At 38.0% G+C, this 19,390-nt stretch overlaps 2 protein-coding genes across 2 annotated transcripts in view; one reads left to right on the top strand and one right to left on the bottom strand.

The window, feature by feature from the left end:
- The window catches only part of LOC114654898 (uncharacterized), a 352,238-nt gene extending 341,555 nt beyond the window's left edge, over positions 1 to 10,683 (bottom strand). The window contains exon 1 of the mRNA XM_028805743.2: positions 10,546 to 10,683. Within this exon, the coding sequence (XP_028661576.1) occupies positions 10,546 to 10,581 (36 nt within the window). The 5' untranslated portion in view covers positions 10,582 to 10,683. The remainder of the gene's footprint in view (positions 1 to 10,545) is intronic.
- Positions 10,684 to 10,932: 249 nt separating this feature from the next.
- The window catches only part of riok2 (RIO kinase 2 (yeast)), a 47,036-nt gene continuing 38,578 nt past the window's right edge, over positions 10,933 to 19,390 (top strand). The window contains exon 1 of the mRNA XM_028805744.2: positions 10,933 to 11,115. Coding sequence (XP_028661577.1) covers positions 11,050 to 11,115 — 66 coding nt within the window. The 5' untranslated portion in view covers positions 10,933 to 11,049. The remainder of the gene's footprint in view (positions 11,116 to 19,390) is intronic.

Genomic DNA, 19,390 nt, shown 5'->3' on the forward strand with positions numbered 1-19,390 from the left:
CTAAATCATTTCTAATGCAAAGCTGTATTTTCCCCATGCCAAAATAATGCAACAGTACCAACTCTTTGATTCTGGCTAACAGTACCTGGCTTTTTCATGTGACACATAAGATTTGTTGCAAAAATTATTCCATCTCCTCATTGAAATCTTTTTACAAGTTCATTGTTGTCCAGTATTTACAAAATATTACACCTTTACCAGAATGTGCATGCTGATCTCTGACTGAATGCAATCTTCTAGCAGCTCCTAAGTCATGGTAACATTAGGAGCTGTTTTCTAAATAAGGAAAAATAATAAAATGCTATTTTTCCTACTGCTAAGAGTAGGGCCAAATTTGCATCAAGACTGCTTTCCTACTTTGAAAAACTTGATGAATATGGGCATTGGTCTGACCAGAAACCACCTATATCCTAAGATCAGACTCATGTAAGATCAATTTTGGGACATGCCAGTGAGGATTCTGGCCTGTGTTTGTGGGTTTGTTTTCAAGCCTCACTCATTTTGCTATTTTGTGGTACCAGAATCAGAACATCAGCCACGTTAGTCTTCCAGAACAAGGACTGGGCACATCTGCAATAGAACGAACTTGCATATACAGTAGTGCAGAAACAAGAAGTAGCAACTAGTAATAGCCACCTGGGTGCTGAGCACATTAAATATAATAGCTATTATGAGGGGTTGCCAAAAGACTTTTTGTTCAATTTCACAACATAAAAACTGAGTAGAAGCCATTAGAAAGGGCACCCTGGTGACATGAAAGTGTGAAATTCCCATAGAAAGTAAGAGATAGACGTAGATATGACAAAGCAGAAGAACCTAAACCAATTATATTTAAAGACCGGAAAAAAATTATTAAAAACAACATAAGAGGTTTGACAAACAAGAAAAGGCCATTCAGACCATGTATTTCTTCTAGCTTACCAATAGGTAAGTTGTCCCAATATATCATCCACATTCATTTTAATAGCTGTCAAGTTTCTGCTTCAAACAACACAACATACTGTAGTAAGGTGTCCTAGATCCTCAGGTCACTTTGTGTGAAGAAGTGCTATTTTAAAGTCTAAATATGCCCCTTAATTTCCATTAGTGTTTTAAAGAACGTAATTCACTATCAAACTGACATGCAGCTTCTAAAATATGCAGTAAACATTGGACCATTGTATCCTTTTTTCAGAAATCAAAGTTGCAAGATTTTTCAAATTCTAAATGAAGGGTGGTTTTCCATTCAAGGTATGGTTCTGATTAAAAATTTAAAAGTTCCAGAAAATAAACATATTATACAAAAATGGCTTAATCTTAAAAATCAAAGGAATAAAGGTATGTTTCTTGGTACAATACTATGTCCATTAGTAACGTAAGTACTTTGGAAAATACTGAACAGAATTCTTTTAATAGGAATTAAACAGATCAGCAATACTTTATAAGACTACTACCATGTGTGCAAATATTAATCAATCAGAAAAAATGAATCAGTTAACTTCTACTGCTCCTGTCAAATGGAAACTCATATTATAATGCACTAATTACTGGCAAACGTTCAAACATCATTTGAGTCTATAACACAGAAACAAGCAAGAAGTGAGTGAAAAGGAAATTGGCAATGCTAATACCAGGATGTGTGTCAAATCTGGTGCTCAATCCAAAAGTAGTCATTCCTATTTAATATGTATTCTTTTTAAATGTTCATGCTGCATATTAGAAGTATTTATCCTCTTTTATAAACATTTTTTTTCTCTTTTCTATGAAATTGAAAAGTACATGAACAACTTAATGTGGATTATTTACCTTTGAAAAATGTAAAAAGTATATAAAATTAAATAAAATCATAATCTGTAAATCTTCTATATTAGTTCCAAATTAAAAACAGGAAATATTGAATTCTGTTATTACTCGGGCCTCCTGAGTCAATATTTGAAGAAGGTCCCTTTTACGTAACTCACAAGGATGAGCTTTTTAAATTACAGTGCCTTCCAAATTTTCCACCCTTACTTTTTTTGTCTCATTTTGTTATGCTGCAGCAGTCTGCTAAATTCATTTAAATTAAACTGTTTCCTCATCAAACAGCACTCAAAACCCCAGAAAGACAAGGGATTTTAGGAATTTGGGCAAATTATTTAAAACTAAACAATTTAAATGTCACAAGTATTCGGACCATTTGATATGGCACTTGAAATCTGGTTCAGGTACATCCAATTCTACTGTTCATCACGGACATCTTCTACACCTTGTTTGAAGTCCAGCTGTGGTCAATTTAATTGATTGGACATGATAAGGAAAGGCGCACACACTTGTCTATAGAAGGTCCCACCATGGATCATATGTATCAAACTAAAAAACAAGTCTTGAGATTGAAGAAATTGCCTGAAGACCTTAGAGATGGGACTGTTATAAGGCACGTAATGCTTAAATGCGAAATGTTTGGGACCACAACAACAACTCTTACTAAAGCTGGTTGCCTGGTCAAACTGTGCAATCATGGGAAAAGGGTCATGGTAAGAGAAGTGACCAAGAACCCGATGGTCACCCTGACTGAGCTGTGGGAGAAACATCCAGAATGACAATTGCCACTGCAACACTCCATTAGATAGATAGATAATCTAGGCTTTATGGTAAGGTGTCTAGATGACACATGAAAACTCATGTGGAGTTTGCAGAAAGGCACCTAAAGAACTCTCAGACTATGAGAAACAAGATTATCTAGTCTGATGAAACCAAGATTGAACTGTTTGGCCTCAATTGTAAGCATCATGTCTGGAAGAAACCAGGTGCTGCTTATTACCTATGCAATACCATTCTAAAGGAGAAGCATGGCGGTGCTAGCAACATGCTGTGGGGTTGGTTATCTGTGGCAGTGACTACGAGACTAATCAGGGCTGATGAGAAAGCTGAATGGAGTGAAGTACAGACATATACTTAATGAAAACCTTCTCCAGACTTCTCTGGACATTAGAGTGGGCCATAGGTTTATTTTTCAACAGGACAATGACCCTAAGCACAAACCAAAGACAACATAGGAGTGGCTTAGGGTCAACTCTATGAATATTCTAGGGTTGCACAGCCAAAGCATGGTCTTGAACCTAATTGAACATCTCTGGAGAGACCTGAAAACATTTGTCCACTGACAGTCTGAATCCAATCTGACAGATCTAAAGAGAGTCTGCAGAGAAGAATAGCAACAAAATCCTCACATCCAGGTGTGTAATGCTTCTCGCATCAGACCCAGGAAGACTCCAGCATGGAATTGCTTCCAAAAGTGTTTCAACAAGTAAAGGGTCTGAAAAGTTAAAAATAAAAAACTGAAATATCACATTGACACAAGTTTGCAAATATTTTCTAAAATCTTGTTTTTGCTTTGTCATTCTGGGGTATTGAGAGTTGCGTGATGATTAATTTAAATAATTTTATCATAAGGCTGCAACACAACAAAGTGTGTAAAAAGTTAAAGGGTCAAAATTGTTTCTGAAGGCACTGTATGTGTCAGTCTGAACATATGAATTGCAGTGGTTGTCTAGCCATATTTGACTACAGCCTTCTACAGTCTCCCTAACCAATACCTTTATTGCACTAATGCTTGTTTTTGGAGGATGCACTGTTCTACACAGATTCAAAGCTGAGCGATATTTTACTAGGTTCTTTATAAAGGAATTTACTGTACATTGGGAGATTTTCAGTGTCCTGGGATTTTTATTACGTTTTCTGATTTGAGCATTTCAGCATTGTAACCCAGCATGTGTTATAAAAAGCCATACTTTTCATGATGTTGTTTTTGAGGAAGAGCATACCAAACTATTTTTGCACTTTCTAGAGATTAGCATGGTTAAGATTAACTAACTGAAAACACATTCACTACATATAGGCGAGCACCATTCAGCTAATTATGAACTTTTAGAGAACTTTTCTAGAGAGCTATTCACACCAGAGCCTGCTATGGCATATAAATGTAAAGTACTACATGTAGGAAGTAAACATGTTTCATTTGAATACAAAATGAGAGGATCTCAAATTTCTGCTAATCATCTATATGCTACACCGATCACTCTCCCACTTGGACAGAGGCAGTGGTGTCTGTAAGAATTATGTTTCTAGACTTCTCTAGCGCCTTCAACACCATCCAACCTCTGCTCCTTAGGGACAAGCTGACAGAGATGGGAGTAGATTCATACCTGGTAGCATGGATCGTGGACTACCTTACAAACAGACCTCAGTATGTGCTTCTCAGGAACTGCAGGTCTGACATTGTGGTCAGCAACACAGGAGCGCCGCAGGGGACTGTACTTTCTCCAGTCCTGTTCAGCCTATATACATTGGACTTCCAATACAACTTGGAGTCCTGCACGTGCAAAAGTTCGCTGACGACACTGCTATCATGGGCTGCATCAGGAGTGGGCAGGAGGAGGAGTATAGGAATTTCCCATTGGGATTAATAAAGTATCTATCTATCTATCTATCTATCTATCTAGGAACCTCATCAAGGACTTTGTTAAATGGTGTGACTCAAACCACCTACACATGAACACCAGCAAAACCAAGGAGCTGGTGGTGTGATTTTAGGAGGCCCAGACCCCTCCTGGACCCCATGATCATCAGAGATGACTGTGTGCAGAGGGTACAGACCTATAAATACTTGGGAGTGCACCTGGATGATAAATTGGACTGGACTGCCAATACTGATTCTCTGTGCAAGAGAGGACAGAGCCGGCTATACTTCCTTAGAAGACTGGCGTCCTTCAACATCTGCAATAAGATGCTACAGATGTTCTATCAGACGGTTGGGGCGAGCGCCCTCTTCTACGCAGTGGTGTGCTGGGGAGGCAGCATAAAGAAGAAGGACGCCTCACGCCTGAACAAACTGGTGAGGAAAGCAGGCTCTATTGTAGGCATGGAGCTGGACAGCTTGACATCCATGGCAGAGCGATGGGCACTCAGCAGGCTCCTATCAATCATGGAGAATCCACTGCATCAACTAAACAGTATAATCTCCAGACAAAGGAGCAGCTTCAGCGACAGACTGCTGTCAATGTCCTGCTCCTCTGACAGACTGACTATGCGACTCTTCAATTCCACCCGGGGGGGTAAACGTTAACATTATACAAAGTTGTTGTCTATTTTTACCTACATTTTTATTACTCTTTAATATTGTTTTTTTTTTTTTTTGTATCAGTATGCTGCTGCTGGAGTTTGTGAATTATCTCTTGGGATTAATAAAATATCTATCTATCTATCTATCTATCTATCTAATGAGAAGGACTTAGGAGTCATAGTGGGTCCATCACTATCAACTTCCAGACAGTGCTCAAATGCTACATTATATGGCACAAATTGTAGAAAACAAGTAAAATGAGGTTATACTTAAGCTTATTAAAGCACTAGTGAGGCCTCATCTGGAGTATTATCTACAGTTTTGGTCTACAAGTTATAAAAAAAAAAGATCACAGTGCTAGAAAAAGTCCAGAGAAGAGCAGCTAGGCTGATTCTGGGACTGCAGGGTATGAGTTATAAGAAAAGATTAAAGGAGTGGAAACATTTCAGATTAAGAGGCTACTTAAGTATTTAAAATTATGAAAAGAATGAATACAGAGTGAATCAAGGCTGGTACTTTAAAATGAGTTCAATGACAACAAAGACAGAGTTGGAAATTTGTTAAGGGTGAGTTTTTCAATGGAAATAAATGTCATACATGCAATTACAGTGGTGTGAAAAACTATTTGCCCCCTTCCTGATTTCTTATTCTTTTGCATGTTTGTCACACAAAATGTTTCTGATCATCAAACACATTTAACCATTAGTCAAATATAACACAAGTAAACACAAAATGCAGTTTGTAAATGGTGGTTTTTATTATTTAGGGAGAAAAAAAATCCAAACCTACATGGCCCTGTGTGAAAAAGTAATTGCCCCCTGAACCTAATAACTGGTTGGGCCACCCTTAGCAGCAATAACTGCAATCAAGCGTTTGCAATAACTTGCAATGAGTCTTTTACAGCGCTCTGGAGGAATTTTGGCCCACTCATCTTTGCAAAATTGTTGTAATTCAGCTTTATTTGAGGGTTTTCTAGCATGAACCACCTTTTTAAGGTCATGCCATAGCATCTCAATTGGATTCAGGTCAGGACTTTGACTAGGCCACTCCAAAGTCTTCATTTTGTTTTTCTTCAGCCATTCAGAGGTGGATTTGCTGGTGTGTTTTGGGTCATTGTCCTGTTGCAGCACCCAAGATCGCTTCAGCTTGAGTTGACGAACAGATGGCCGGACATTCTCCTTCAGGATTTTTTGGTAGACAGTAGAATACATGGTTCCATCTATCACAGCAAGCCTTCCAGGTTCTGAAGCAGCAAAACAACCCCAGACCATCACACTACCACCACCATATTTTACTGTTGGTATGATGTTCTTTTTCTGAAATGCTGTGTTCCTTTTACGCCAGATGTAACGGGACATTTGCCTTCCAAAAAGTTCAACTTTTGACTCATCAGTCCACAAGGTATTTTCCCAAAAGTCTTGGCAATCATTGAGATGTTTCTTAGCAAAATTGAGACGAGCCCTAATGTTCTTTTTGCTTAACAGTGGTTTGCGTCTTGGAAATCTGCCATGCAGGCCGTTTTTGCCCAGTCTCTTTCTTATGGTGGAGTCGTGAACACTGACCTTAATTGAGGCAAGTGAGGCCTGCAGTTCTTTAGACGTTGTCCTGGGGTCTTTTGTGACCTCTCGGATGAGTCGTCTCTGCGCTCTTGGGGTAATTTTGGTCAGCCGGCCACTCCTGGGAAGGTTCACCACTGTTCCATGTTTTTGCCATTTGTGGATAATGGCTCTCACTGTGGTTCGCTGGAGTCCCAAAGCTTTAGAAATGGCTTTATAACCTTTACCAGACTGATAGATCTCAATTACTTCTGTTCTCATTTGTTCCTGAATTTCTTGGGATCTGGGCATGATGTCTAGCTTTTGAGGTGCTTTTGGTCTACTTCTCTGTGTCAGGCAACTCCTATTTAAGTGATTTCTTGATTGAAACAGGTGTGGCAGTAATCAGGCCTGGGGGTGGCTACGGAAATTGAACTCAGGTGTGATACACCACAGTTAGGTTATTTTTTAACAAGGGGGCAATTACTTTTTCACACAGGGCCATGTAGGTTTGGGTTTTTTTTCTCCCTAAATAATAAAAAACCATCATTTAAAAACTGCATTTTGTGTTTACTTGTGTTATATTTGACTAATGGTTAAATGTGTTTGATGATCAGAAACATTTTGTGTGACAAACATGCAAAAGAATAAGAAATCAGGAAGGGGGGCAAATAGTTTTTCACACCACTGTATACTGATACTGTACTATGCACTTATATGTGTTCAATTAGTAACTACCTGTGTTACTTGGCTTCGCCTGGGAAATTTCATAAGATAATGGGCCTCAGATAAAGAGCCAAGTGTTAATGGGATGTATCAGAAGTACTATGCAAATAAATAAGTATTTTTCTGTATATAATTGTTTTCTTTTTGTTGTTTTTTGTCCCCAGAGGCTAATATTAGTTCACTCAGCTTGTTACTTTTGAAAATGCTACATATAATTGCCAATGAGTAAAACATTCCTGCTGTAGCTCAACCCTTATTGCAAAACATAATTTCAGAGGAAACTTTTCCTTTTTAATTCATACAGGTAATTAGTAGGAACAATAGGAATTCAATGGTATAAATATAACTTCACCCTGTAGCACATTCTGTAAAAATGGTAGCTCCAATCAGAATTCATTGTAACAGTTTGATTTTTAATCTTGTACCATTAGAAAGTTTTGGAGGGCTTAGATCAAAAGCAATATACAGTGTATTGTGGTTTCCTTTAGCTTATTACACGCAGCATTGACATTTATAGGCTGCATATTTACATGGCCCATGGAATTAACTCAAAGTGTTGTACAAAAAAGAACAGATGAATAGAAATAATACAGTAAACTATGTACAATGTCCACATCCTCTATGTTAACATCTTTAGTGAGCTGTCCAAGCATTCAAACTGACCAAGACATGCCATCATCTCTGGTTTTTGTTGTACTTAGGCCATGAAGTTGGCTGGCATGCTGTATTGTCACTTCCCAGTTTCTGCTTTGTGGACTGGGGAGTAGCGGTGCATTGCGGTCTGACCTCCAAGGGGACACCCCAGTTCTCTGCAATATATAAGTACGTGTATATAAGTGTGACTGCTAGTCCATTCCAGCTTGAATTTGTATCATGAGGAGTCAGAAGATGCCATCAGAACAGGGAGTACTGTGTGTACCCAAGGAGGCCACTTGCTACCCACAACTTCTTTTTTTTGCCTAACTTTCCTTCGTTCACTATACATCTCATTTTCCATGCAACTTGCCACCTTGTTTCTTTTTTCTGTGCAGGGAAACTGCCCTTTTTCACTTGCCAGCAGTCCCATTTTCTTTACATCTGCTTGCAGTGTTTAGTTGCATGAACTACATACTACATTTCTCTGTGTGATCACCGCTGAGGCAAAAAAAGGACATGCTGCCTAAAAATACCCCTCTCACTACAGCATTATTACTGACAAACATTAGTATATTAAAAAAAAAAAATCATGAATCAGTAAATATTCGTTTTTATATAACATCACCAAATTTCAATTAAATCAGTCAAAGCATTTTTGAGCTTTTGGGATATTTTGTCTGATGAAGAGGTTTACCCCAAAATATTGATATATTGAAATGTTCTTTCTTAACGGTTACCTAATGCCCTAGATCAGGGGTGGCAAACTCCAGGCCTGGAGTGCCGCAGTGACTACAGGTTTTCATTCTAACCCTTTTCCTAATCAGTAACCAGTTTTCACTGCTAATTAACTTTTTCCCCATCACTTTAATGGCCCTGTTAGAAGAGTTCATCCCTCTGAATTGATTCCTTTCTTCATTAAATGACAGGCAAGCAGGAATGAGATGTGAAACAAGCTAACAGATGACCAGCTAAACTGGGGCTTCAAACTCCAACCAATTTCACTCCAATCACTTTCTTAATGAGAAGCCAATTCTTGCTGTTAATTAAACCCGTTATTTAATTCCATGGCTTGTTGCTGCTCTTATTCTGCCACAGCACACATTTCGAAAACTGTTGTTTTTCTGTTCTTTCTAAGAGCACCGTCAAAATGTTTTGGTGACCTGAGAGATCAGCCTTACCAAGACCATCACCTCTCTTTAATTTCAGATATTGTGTAATGGGCACAGGGGAGCTGGTCATGTGGTGGCTTGTTTTGTGTCTCATTATTGTTTGGCTGCTAATTAAAGAAAAAGAAACAACTATGGGGCTTGAGTCAAGTTATTTAAAAGAAGTAATCAGCAGCAAAAACTGGTCACTGATTAAGAAGATGGTAAGAATGAAAACCTGCAGCCACTGCAGCACTCAAGGCCTGGAGTTCACCACCCCTGCCCTAGATGTATCATCCTGCCAAATTTTAGTTAAAACTAGTGTTTTTGTTGATGACTGAGGAAATAATTGAGGGATGAGTCAACTTTGCATTATATATATATATATACTGTATATACACTGTCAGGCACACATGTCTAGGAGGCATCCTTAAGGCTCTAAGCAGGTAAGCAATACCACCCCTTGTCAAGATGAGGCACCCTTGTTAACGCAACATATCTTTCTATCCACAGTTAAGGAGAACGTAGTCCAGAAGACAATTGGTGTCACTTCTGGGGCCATGTCATTAGGACATGTCTCTTCTAGGAATGAGCTCCATAAAACAACCAGGGACCAGATGGAGGCACTCAGTTTGAAGACTAACAATGACTGAGATGGACCACTCAGAAGCATTTCTTTGTTTTCATTATTTTAACACACCTGTGTGTTGTTTATTTTGGCCACTTTTTTTCTCCAACTATTGTACTGTATTCCCAGGATTAAACGGGTCCCTCTGGTTCCCCAACACTCTTTGTGGATCCAAGCCTGTTATTCTTACACTACGCATGCCGATCGTGTATTACTCAACGTAAACTGACAGTTTACAGATGTGTGATACAAAGGACAAGGTGAATTTTTTGCACGTTTCTTGTTTGCTACTTGAATATGAGAAAATGATAAAACATTGAGATTTAAGGTACAAAATAGTTTTGGAACCACAATCTCTTTCTGGAACCTCTAATAATTTTAACTTTTTTGCAATTACAAAACTAACTAAAATAATTAAAGTGGTTTTTTTTTATTGGCGCCGTGAGAAAAAAAACAAAACTATGGCCACTTGACTGGTATCATTTCCATAATCTGACCCTTAATTAATAGCCATTGACTACTGCAATAGGCTCTTACCCAAGCCTTAGAAAATTAGTGGAATGTATAAATACACAATAACAAATATTTTCTCATCGGCTATATTCAATCGTTTGTACGTATTAAAAGGTGGTTTTACTTTTCAAGCAGGGTACAGGAAGTCTGTATACTACTGAACGCTATGTCGGTAACTTTCCAGCCGTTACGTCTACAAGTGCGGAGAGCTCAATTCATGTCATTCGTCAAAATTTTGTGATGCCTTACGGTTGTCAAGTCGTAATGACCAAATTCCCTTACCGATCTGGAGTCGCCACTTGGACCACCGGAGGACATTGTTCCGTTCTGCAGGTGTGCAGTGAGCTTTACATGCGTTAGCTGACAGTTGGAAGAAAATCCCCAGTAGTTGCTTGTCTGCTCCTTCAGCTTCCTATCAAATTAAAGCATCTACACTGACGCTTCACCTAGGCAGCGAAACCTAGAAGGTGTATAAAAAGTAAATATTAAAAAAATATATTGATTTAAGTGTGGCGTGTACCTACTCTATAAAAATAAAAATGTATTAATTTACAAGTGTGATGTTTGTTGATTAAGAAAACTACTATAATTTTTTTATCGATAATCCAGAAAGAGAAATCTTTATCTGTAAGGACCTTTTTCGACCTTTCACCGCTGACGTAGAGGGAAGGGGCTGTGGCCTCGCACGTGTGTACTGGAGGAAGTTTTGCTGTTGGGGTGTTCTGGACTGGAGTCTGTTTTTCTTTTTGGAAATCAACACGTTTTTGAGTGAAGAGGATTATAGCAATGGGGAAATTAAATGTTGTGATCCTGCGCTACCTTTCGAGGGATGATTTTCGAGTCCTGACAGCTGTAAGTTGACTTTGGGTTTAGGCAACGCTAGCTAGTACCAAGGCCTTAGTGTGCCGTCTTGTGTTTTGAGTAGTTCATTTTCCTAATGTAATAGGGTAAATCTCTTATATGGTTTGTTAAATATTAGGCGTTAACGCGGTTCTAGTAATGATTCAGTACTTGCTATAAGGGAAGTTCATTTTTGTAGTAATATTAGATTCTTCCAGGTTGACTTGATGCAGCACCGGGTGTTCATATGTTAATGTCAATTTTCCAAGTTGGAATATGTCAGGTTGTGTTGCCACTTCATAACGGGTATTCTTTCAGGCTAAGATCGGCGTTTCTTGTGGAATTCGCACGTTTTTTCACGGCTGTCATATTAAAGTATGGTGCAAATAGACCAGTAAGATACGCCATCATTGTGAGAGAAAATGGTAAGGAGAACTAGCGAAATTGTGCACAGGACATGTCGGCGTCATGGCAAGACGTCTCACAACGCTTAGGCTTCTCTCAGGTGTTTCCATCAGTTCTCACAAACGTTTACTTGTGCACAGTGGAGTCTGGCTAGCTGTAACCAATAGGTAGATAGTTTTAACTTTCTTTGTTCCCGGGGAGAAGCTTAACTTTTTACAGAAGACCAATGAATAAATGTGTACACCAAAATGACTAAAAAGAAAAAAAAAAAGATTGATTCGTTACAGTAGCGAGCGAGGCATGAATTATAAAGGCGTATTTCCGTTGGTTTCAAGGAATCCCAGTTTATGAACACACTGATGCAGAATGATTCGTTGTCTGAAAATACTCGGTGTGACAGAGAGAGGATGTGCAGCATTGTTCATAGTGGCACTTAGTTTTGTCTTCATTCTGTCCTCAGCTGCTACCTCCAGGGTGTCAAGCGTGCATCCCATAACTGAGCATGCATTTTCAGTTAGCTTGTTAATGCGGTGGGCTACACTACAGTGTAGGAAATCACACTGGCCATCACAGATGTAGGACATGCTAAGGCTGTCATTACCCACACCTACAGAAGGGCAGTCTCCTAAAAAAAAGGTTGTTCTTTATGACCAGACCAGCCTATCATTGATATAACAAATACCCAGAGTTCTTGTAGCAGCACCACCTTCCCAGTCACTCCCTGAATAGTGCCCAAGCAGCGGGGCTCATTGGTACAGGGAAAGTCAATAATCTGTTTCTTGGTTTTGCTGCTGTTACGTTGCAGACAGTTCTTTCACACCAAGAAACAAAGTTATCCACCTGACTCCTCTTCTCTGTCTCATCTCCCTTATCAATACAACCCATAAGTGCAGAATCTTCTGAGAATTTCTGCAAGTGATGTGACGTGGTGTTATAATTATTATCAGAGGTCTACAGAATGAAAACATGCTGGAGAGAAAAACAAAATCTGCAAAGGTTCCAAGGCCAGAAGACCACCACAGCCCACATTGGACATTCTGTCTAACATAAATGTGCTTAAGCAGGTTGGATATGGATAGATGGATAGTTCCTTGTTTTTTTTTTTGTTTTTTTTTTTAAGCTTCGTCCTTGGAGTTTTGAGGCAATGGGTCTCATAGACCGTTGGAGTGTCCAGATTCATTCCAACATCACAGGCAGCTGCACAATATGTTGATCAGATGATGGTGGCACAGAAAACCGATAAACAAAATAGGTAAATGTAGAGGTTAACAACAACTGAAAATCCATGAAGTGATATTTCGATGCATGCTTATTTTTCAAATTTTACATTTTTCATTTATAATTTTCCACAACTACCACGATTGCAGTACAGGAACATAATACAGAAGAAATTAAATGTAACAGTAGATGATTTAGAGTCCGAGTAAGTAAAGATAGTAACCTGAGAAAAATGTATTTTTAAAGGTTTGATACTCATTTTCAGAGTTATAAAATAGTTGTTGATCACTATTCAGTTTTTAATTATAACCATAAATGCATCGAGAGTTTATCACAAAGTGAAGTACATTTGATGTATTACTCTAGTGTCGTTCATTATAGAAAAAGATTAGCAGGTGCAGTTGTTAGTATTACTGCTTATTAGGTACATTAACAGAAAAGATCAGAAGTTTTGATGTGTGTTATACTCCCTAATCATTGTGCTACTGTGTAACAATGTGTTACAGACATGCTAGTAAGAATTTCACTGTTCTCTGTACATGTGACAGTAATGACCCTGTAAGCCTATAAAGCCTTGCAGTGGGTGATGAAGACAGCCCAGAATATTACCACATCCTAACTGTCTTCTTATAAAAGGCAAGCAGTATTAATAAATACCACAGCCATCCTGTGCAGTCGCTTTTTTGACTCCTTCCTTTTGGCAAATGGAACAACACCAGTGGCACTCACATCAGTAGATTCATGGAGCTTCAGTCCACATATTGTAAGGTTACTTGAACCACCAATCAAAATAAGAATTATTTTAACAAAAGCACTCTTTGCATGTGCATATATGTACATATGTATAATTTTAACATATAATAGCAAATGTGCATTGTGCAAGTTGATTTTTTTTGTCTTTGTTGGTGTTACTGTTGCTGTTCTAAGAAGACATGGAAGTAAAAATGTCACTGTACTTGGCAATAAACTTGAATTTAAACTTTTCTAAAACACACCCACATAAGATGTGTGCCAATACTGCTTTTTTTCTCCAATGTGCAAAAAATATATGTGTTTGGTCGGTCAGTGAGCTCAAAAAATAAGTACTGGTATATTCTTCTATTCCTGCTTGTGTAGTTTGCCTTATGGCTTTGTGGCACTCAGTTCTCATGGATGCTTGAGGGAAGCCTGAATTTTATTGTCCATACTCACCAACCCATACAGGTTTTTGTGTCGTCCTTCCTCACTACATACATAACATTCAGTGTATAGCAGCTCTGTGTTAAAAAAAAAAACAAAACAAAAAAAGTAGTATGGTCCCAGCAAGCATGATGCAATTGGACAGTTTTGGTGAGCGCCAGTGAGCCCTTAAAAAGAGAACAGGCAAGACACCAATGGATGGCAATCGTTCATCTGTCTGTTAAAACACTGTTTCACACATTTGGATTACCAGTTTTTTATCCGGGATTAATGTTCCTGTCTGGATGTATGGTCTGTCTTGTTCCTGCCTGTTTGTGTGAGTTTGTACAGATTTGTCATGTCTTCTTCAGAGGGAGTGTTTCTAATCGCCTCGTCCCACACCGCATCAGGAAACTGGCAGTACAAACTTTACATTGCTTACAGCAAACCGTTAACAGAATTTTCCACTCGCCATCCATTGTCAACTGTCTCTGCTATGTTGGATCATGTTTTGGACATTTTCATTAGTGTTTATTGTTCAGTGTTTACTGTTGTTGAGCTGTTTTATAAGTGCTGTTGGGTATTTGGGGAGAGCCTTTTGAATAAAGGTTTTTTGTTATATTTCGTGCTTTTTTTATATATATATATATATATATATATATATTTCATTATTAATTATCAATTAATTTGACCAATAACTGTCTCTGTCAGTGAGTGTGGGCATGCTGGGTTTGTTCCTGGAATCCCCATCATAAAATAAGCAATTCCCTTAGTGTCACCACAAACCCCTACGTGTGTGGTGAAGTCAGCACAGAATATTACTTTCTGAAGCATGGCAAACAGTACTCTTAAAGTCCTCAGCCATCCTGCACATTCATCTGTCTCTCTCCAGTATTCAAGACCATGAGCACTTGTACCACTGCATTCGGAGATAATATTTATTCACAGCTTGCAAGGATGCTCATCAGCTGTTCACATTGATAACTGCTTGAGTGTACCTGATCAGTGTTATCGTCTGATGTTAATCTATGATGTTTGCTTTCACTGTCTGTTGCTGGTATTATGCAATTGTCCCATGAGACGCAGATAAGAATTCATAGTACTATAGACACATAAGAAGAAATCTAAACTAGAAAATACAAACTGCAATATTCAGTATTTCTATATTTAGGTTAACAGTTTGGATCAGGAAATAAATATGACTGTCATGGTGATAGACACCCAACAAGCTGCTTGGAATGTCCAGTTTAATTTTTAACAACTTTGCGATGAGTCTTTGAGAGGTTTGATTTTGTCTCAGGTCCTAGGGAGAATCTCTGTGTGGATTACAACTGAAAACCAATTAGCACCCACCCGGAACTTTAGTACACAGTACACATATAATGTTGCAACAAGGTACAAGGAACATGAATGCTTTGGACTGTAGAAACAGTAGAGATGCTCATTTTTCTGATGTGTCATGTTTAACATACCATGGTAGAATGGAAAAAGGGGGACACGATTGTGGCTGAATTCATTGTACCTGTAAGAGCCATTTTCCTAGTTATATAAGACTACGCATTGTCATCTACTAAAGTATTGATTAATCTATGGGAGGTTCCTATAACCCCCATAAGTAGAATTGAATTGGTATATTCTTGCCATTTCTAACAGCTTTGAGTAAACATTATTCTTCAGTTAGATAGATAGATAGTGTGTAAGGTGTAGAAGGCATACGGTTTTAAACCGTGCCTGTGGGACTACGGGCCTTTTGAGTGTATGAAACAACTCTAAGAAAACAGTGCTTATTTAAGTACTGTACCGTACGCTTAAGGTGTACAGAAGAAGAAGTAAAGAACTTTTAAGTACAGAAATAACTAAAGTTTCTCAAGAAAAGCTAAGTATAGAGAATAGTGCTGGGCAGTATACCGGTTCATACCGAAAACCATTTTTTATTTTTTTATGATATGGATTTTTCTTATACCGCAACACCGGTTTAAATTGCCTAAACGACGTTCGAAACGTGGTGCAGTGGGAAACTGTTCAAGTGGGGACCTTTTTCACTGCTACACCGCTAAACACAGATTTGTTGCACTAGGGCTCTTTTTCACTGCTACACCACCAAATAGTGGGCGGTAGCATAGGTATGCCACGCGGTGAAAATGGACAGAGAGCCGAAAAAAAGCAGTCACATCTGTCGCCTGGAGATGCTTTAGTTTTAAAAGGTCAGATGTGTAAATACTGTTTCTATACTACTGGATAATACTGCAAGCCAAGTTGTACTTGTTTTATTTGTTTTCAATACAGTGTAATGTACCTGGGTACTGTGTAATAGTGTGACGACATTTTGACTTTATTCTCGACATTTCCACTTTAATCTTGACGCTTATGACGAGAATATATTCTTTTGACTTTATTCTCGTAATTTGTCATTAAAGTAGAACATCGTAAACTAAACATCATAAAATGAATATTTAATTTACTAGATTTTCTCAAACCCCGTCATAAGTTATATAGCACATTAAATGCTTTGTGTTAAGTGATTCGTTCAGAGATGGGCGCAACTCTGAATGGATGGCATAATTAAACATGTATAACGAAGATATTTTTAAAGTTCTGAACAGTCCGTGGGCTAAATTTATAACTAGTTTTAATTTCACAAAGACGTTTATCGTGTGGTGATTGGTTATGTGGTTATGTGGTGAAAGAAAAAGGAAGGATAGGAACTGGGGTTTTGGTAGCCTACGTCAGATAGAGACAGCATGCATGCAATAAAGATAGCCCGCTCAGAAGAACATGCATTGAATTCTGTGTTCGTGTCTCTGACCAGCAGATCACAAACCCAACATTTACACAATATTTAAGTTAAACCTATGCGATAGCTATTCATACATCCAGTTTTTTGGAGCCTCGTCACACCTGCCATAAAGTTCTCTACACTGAACATACACCTGGGGACCCCTTACTGCGAGGGAGCAGCACTACCGCCTCACTACCGTGCATGTGTAATACCTGCTTTAATGCATTTCATCATGAAAATGATATCAAGTATTTATCTTAGCATTCTAAATTTTCAGAAAGCAGGAATATCATGAAGTGAATGGATTCTGTATGGTGATCGCTTAAGAAGCGTAGTGATTAACCACTGGGTCGGGGAACGTAACACAAAGCATTTAATGTGCTGCATTAATTTATGACGGGGTAAATTAAGTAATTGATTAAACATTGATTTTAGGAAGAAGTTTAGTTTACGACATTCTACTTTAATTATGAAGCAAACTATGAGAATAAAGTGGAAATGTCGACTTTAATCTCAACATAAACGGCGAGAATAAAGTGGAAATGTCGACTTTATTCTCGCCGTTTATGTGGAGATTAAAGTGGAAATGTTGACTTTGTTCTCGACATATAGTTTGTTTTTTTCTTCCCAGTATAGCTTAGCTTGAAGCAAGGTCCATATTAATGCAGTTTGCCTAAATGATGGTTCAGCTGGTAAAGATGTCATCACCAAGTTGCACTTGTTGTATTTTATTTTAATTTGGTGAATACTGTGTAATGCACCTGGGCTTGAAGTCTTGAAGTAATAGTGCAACTATCAGTAATAATACTATTATTTATTTTATTGTTATTATTTATTAGTTTAAATATTATGCAGTTTAATGATGATAAAGTTGTTTAAAAAGTCACTTTAACGTGTCAGTGGACAGAGATTTTTAACATTAACAGAAAGTGTAGTTGGTTTACAAAAAATATTTACTATTTATTCCTTTTCTAAGACATATTCGGTGCAATACAATTTTTGACAAGCACTTCTGGATATTTTACTAAGTCTAAATGCCTCTTTGTATGGTTGAAAATATGTTGTCAAAATTATAGTTTGATTTTGCAAAATTTGTTCAATAAAAAGGTTCTATATTTTGACTGCATCTGTCATGCAATGTGATACCTTCTCCATTAGTGCCACCCCCTTGAAAACTATCACTTTATGAGGCAATGCAAAACTGTATTAATACTTGTGTGCACATTAAAATGTTTTTTTTTTGTACAATGTACAATACTCTTGACAGTGGAATAGGTTATTCTTAGCCAGTAATTGCAGTGGAAAATGTGGTTAACATCCACTCATGCATGGAGAAAAAAATACCGTCTAATACCGTGAAACCGGGATAATTTAGAAAAATACCGTGATATAGAATTTTGGTCATACCGCCCACCCCTAATAGAGAAGATACATTTTCCTTTTTTTGCCTTTTATTCTACGTGTGTAACTATTTTTTCCTTTATTCTTGTGTGAATTATTTGCTTTTAACTTTCACTAAATAATTTTAAAACGAACTTTTGGACTGAGAGATTTCTTTTGACACGCGTTTTACCCGTGCTTGATCTCACCGTACGCTTCGGCGGTTACAGTACCTGTAAACCATTCACATGCACACCAGCACTTCAGGCCTGTCCATATTGGAAGTGCAAAACTCTGCTGGAAAGGCAAGTCATGTAAATCAACATGCTCCTACAACAAGATCAACAGCTGCAGTTGTCAAGTCAGACATCCCCTTTGTCTAAAAGTCTTGTAATGTGACATTGGCTTTACTTGTTAGTGGCTGCTTTTCTTCCTTTATCATGGGAAGCTTGCAATTCCACTGTGTGGCAGTGGAAACTGTTGCACGAGTTCTTACTCACTGTATTCATGCTAAACGAGCCTCTCCGATGGTAACACCGAAACATAACAATAATGGCCTAGTTAATTGTTCGTTAAATATATACAACTTTCTGAAATCTCTCACGATTTATTACATTTATCACACCAGTTAACTAGTGAGGAAGGGGAGTGAGAGCTTTTAATTTGTTCTGTGTTTATATTAATATTGTTTGCCTTGTGGACACTTTTTGTGACTGAAGACAGAGAAGAAAATTAAAATTAGTCAAAACCTTTTATTAATACATACCAAGCAAGGGTAAAATGTCAGAGAAACACAGTCCCAGGACACCGCGCTTCATCTGCCTCGAGCGCAGATGTCCTTGTTCTTTTATACCTTTCTAATCTCCTGATCGTTGACCATGTAAGCAAAAAATAGCATCCTGACTCATTGTACTTTTCCAGTTTTTGTAAAGTCATTACCCTAAAGGTATATTTTCTTGTCACACACATCATCAAAAGAAACTTCCAGAAAGTATACATGCTTTTTGTCACGTACGCAAAACACAAACAAGTTTCATCATTCTGTCCTATTTTCTATACACACATACATTTTGTTCAATTACATCTTTTTATGTTTTCACACTCCTCCCTTTTTGAACAAAAATGATGTGGGCCTATAAATTCTATTTTGAAATGGTTGATGAAAGGGAAAGGGGAGAGAAAATGGAAGAAGCTATACGAGACATGCGCTCATCATGTAGCACATATGCCCTTTCCATAGAGGCGGTAAAGTACTTAGATATTATATAGTGAAACAAAGGGATAATACAACAACCAACCAGGAGGAGGAGACAAAATGTCACAACCAAAGAAATAAAAACAGATCTT

The sequence above is a fragment of the Erpetoichthys calabaricus genome, chromosome 7 (genome assembly GCF_900747795.2).
Source record: "Erpetoichthys calabaricus chromosome 7, fErpCal1.3, whole genome shotgun sequence".
NCBI lineage: Eukaryota > Metazoa > Chordata > Cladistia > Polypteriformes > Polypteridae > Erpetoichthys > Erpetoichthys calabaricus.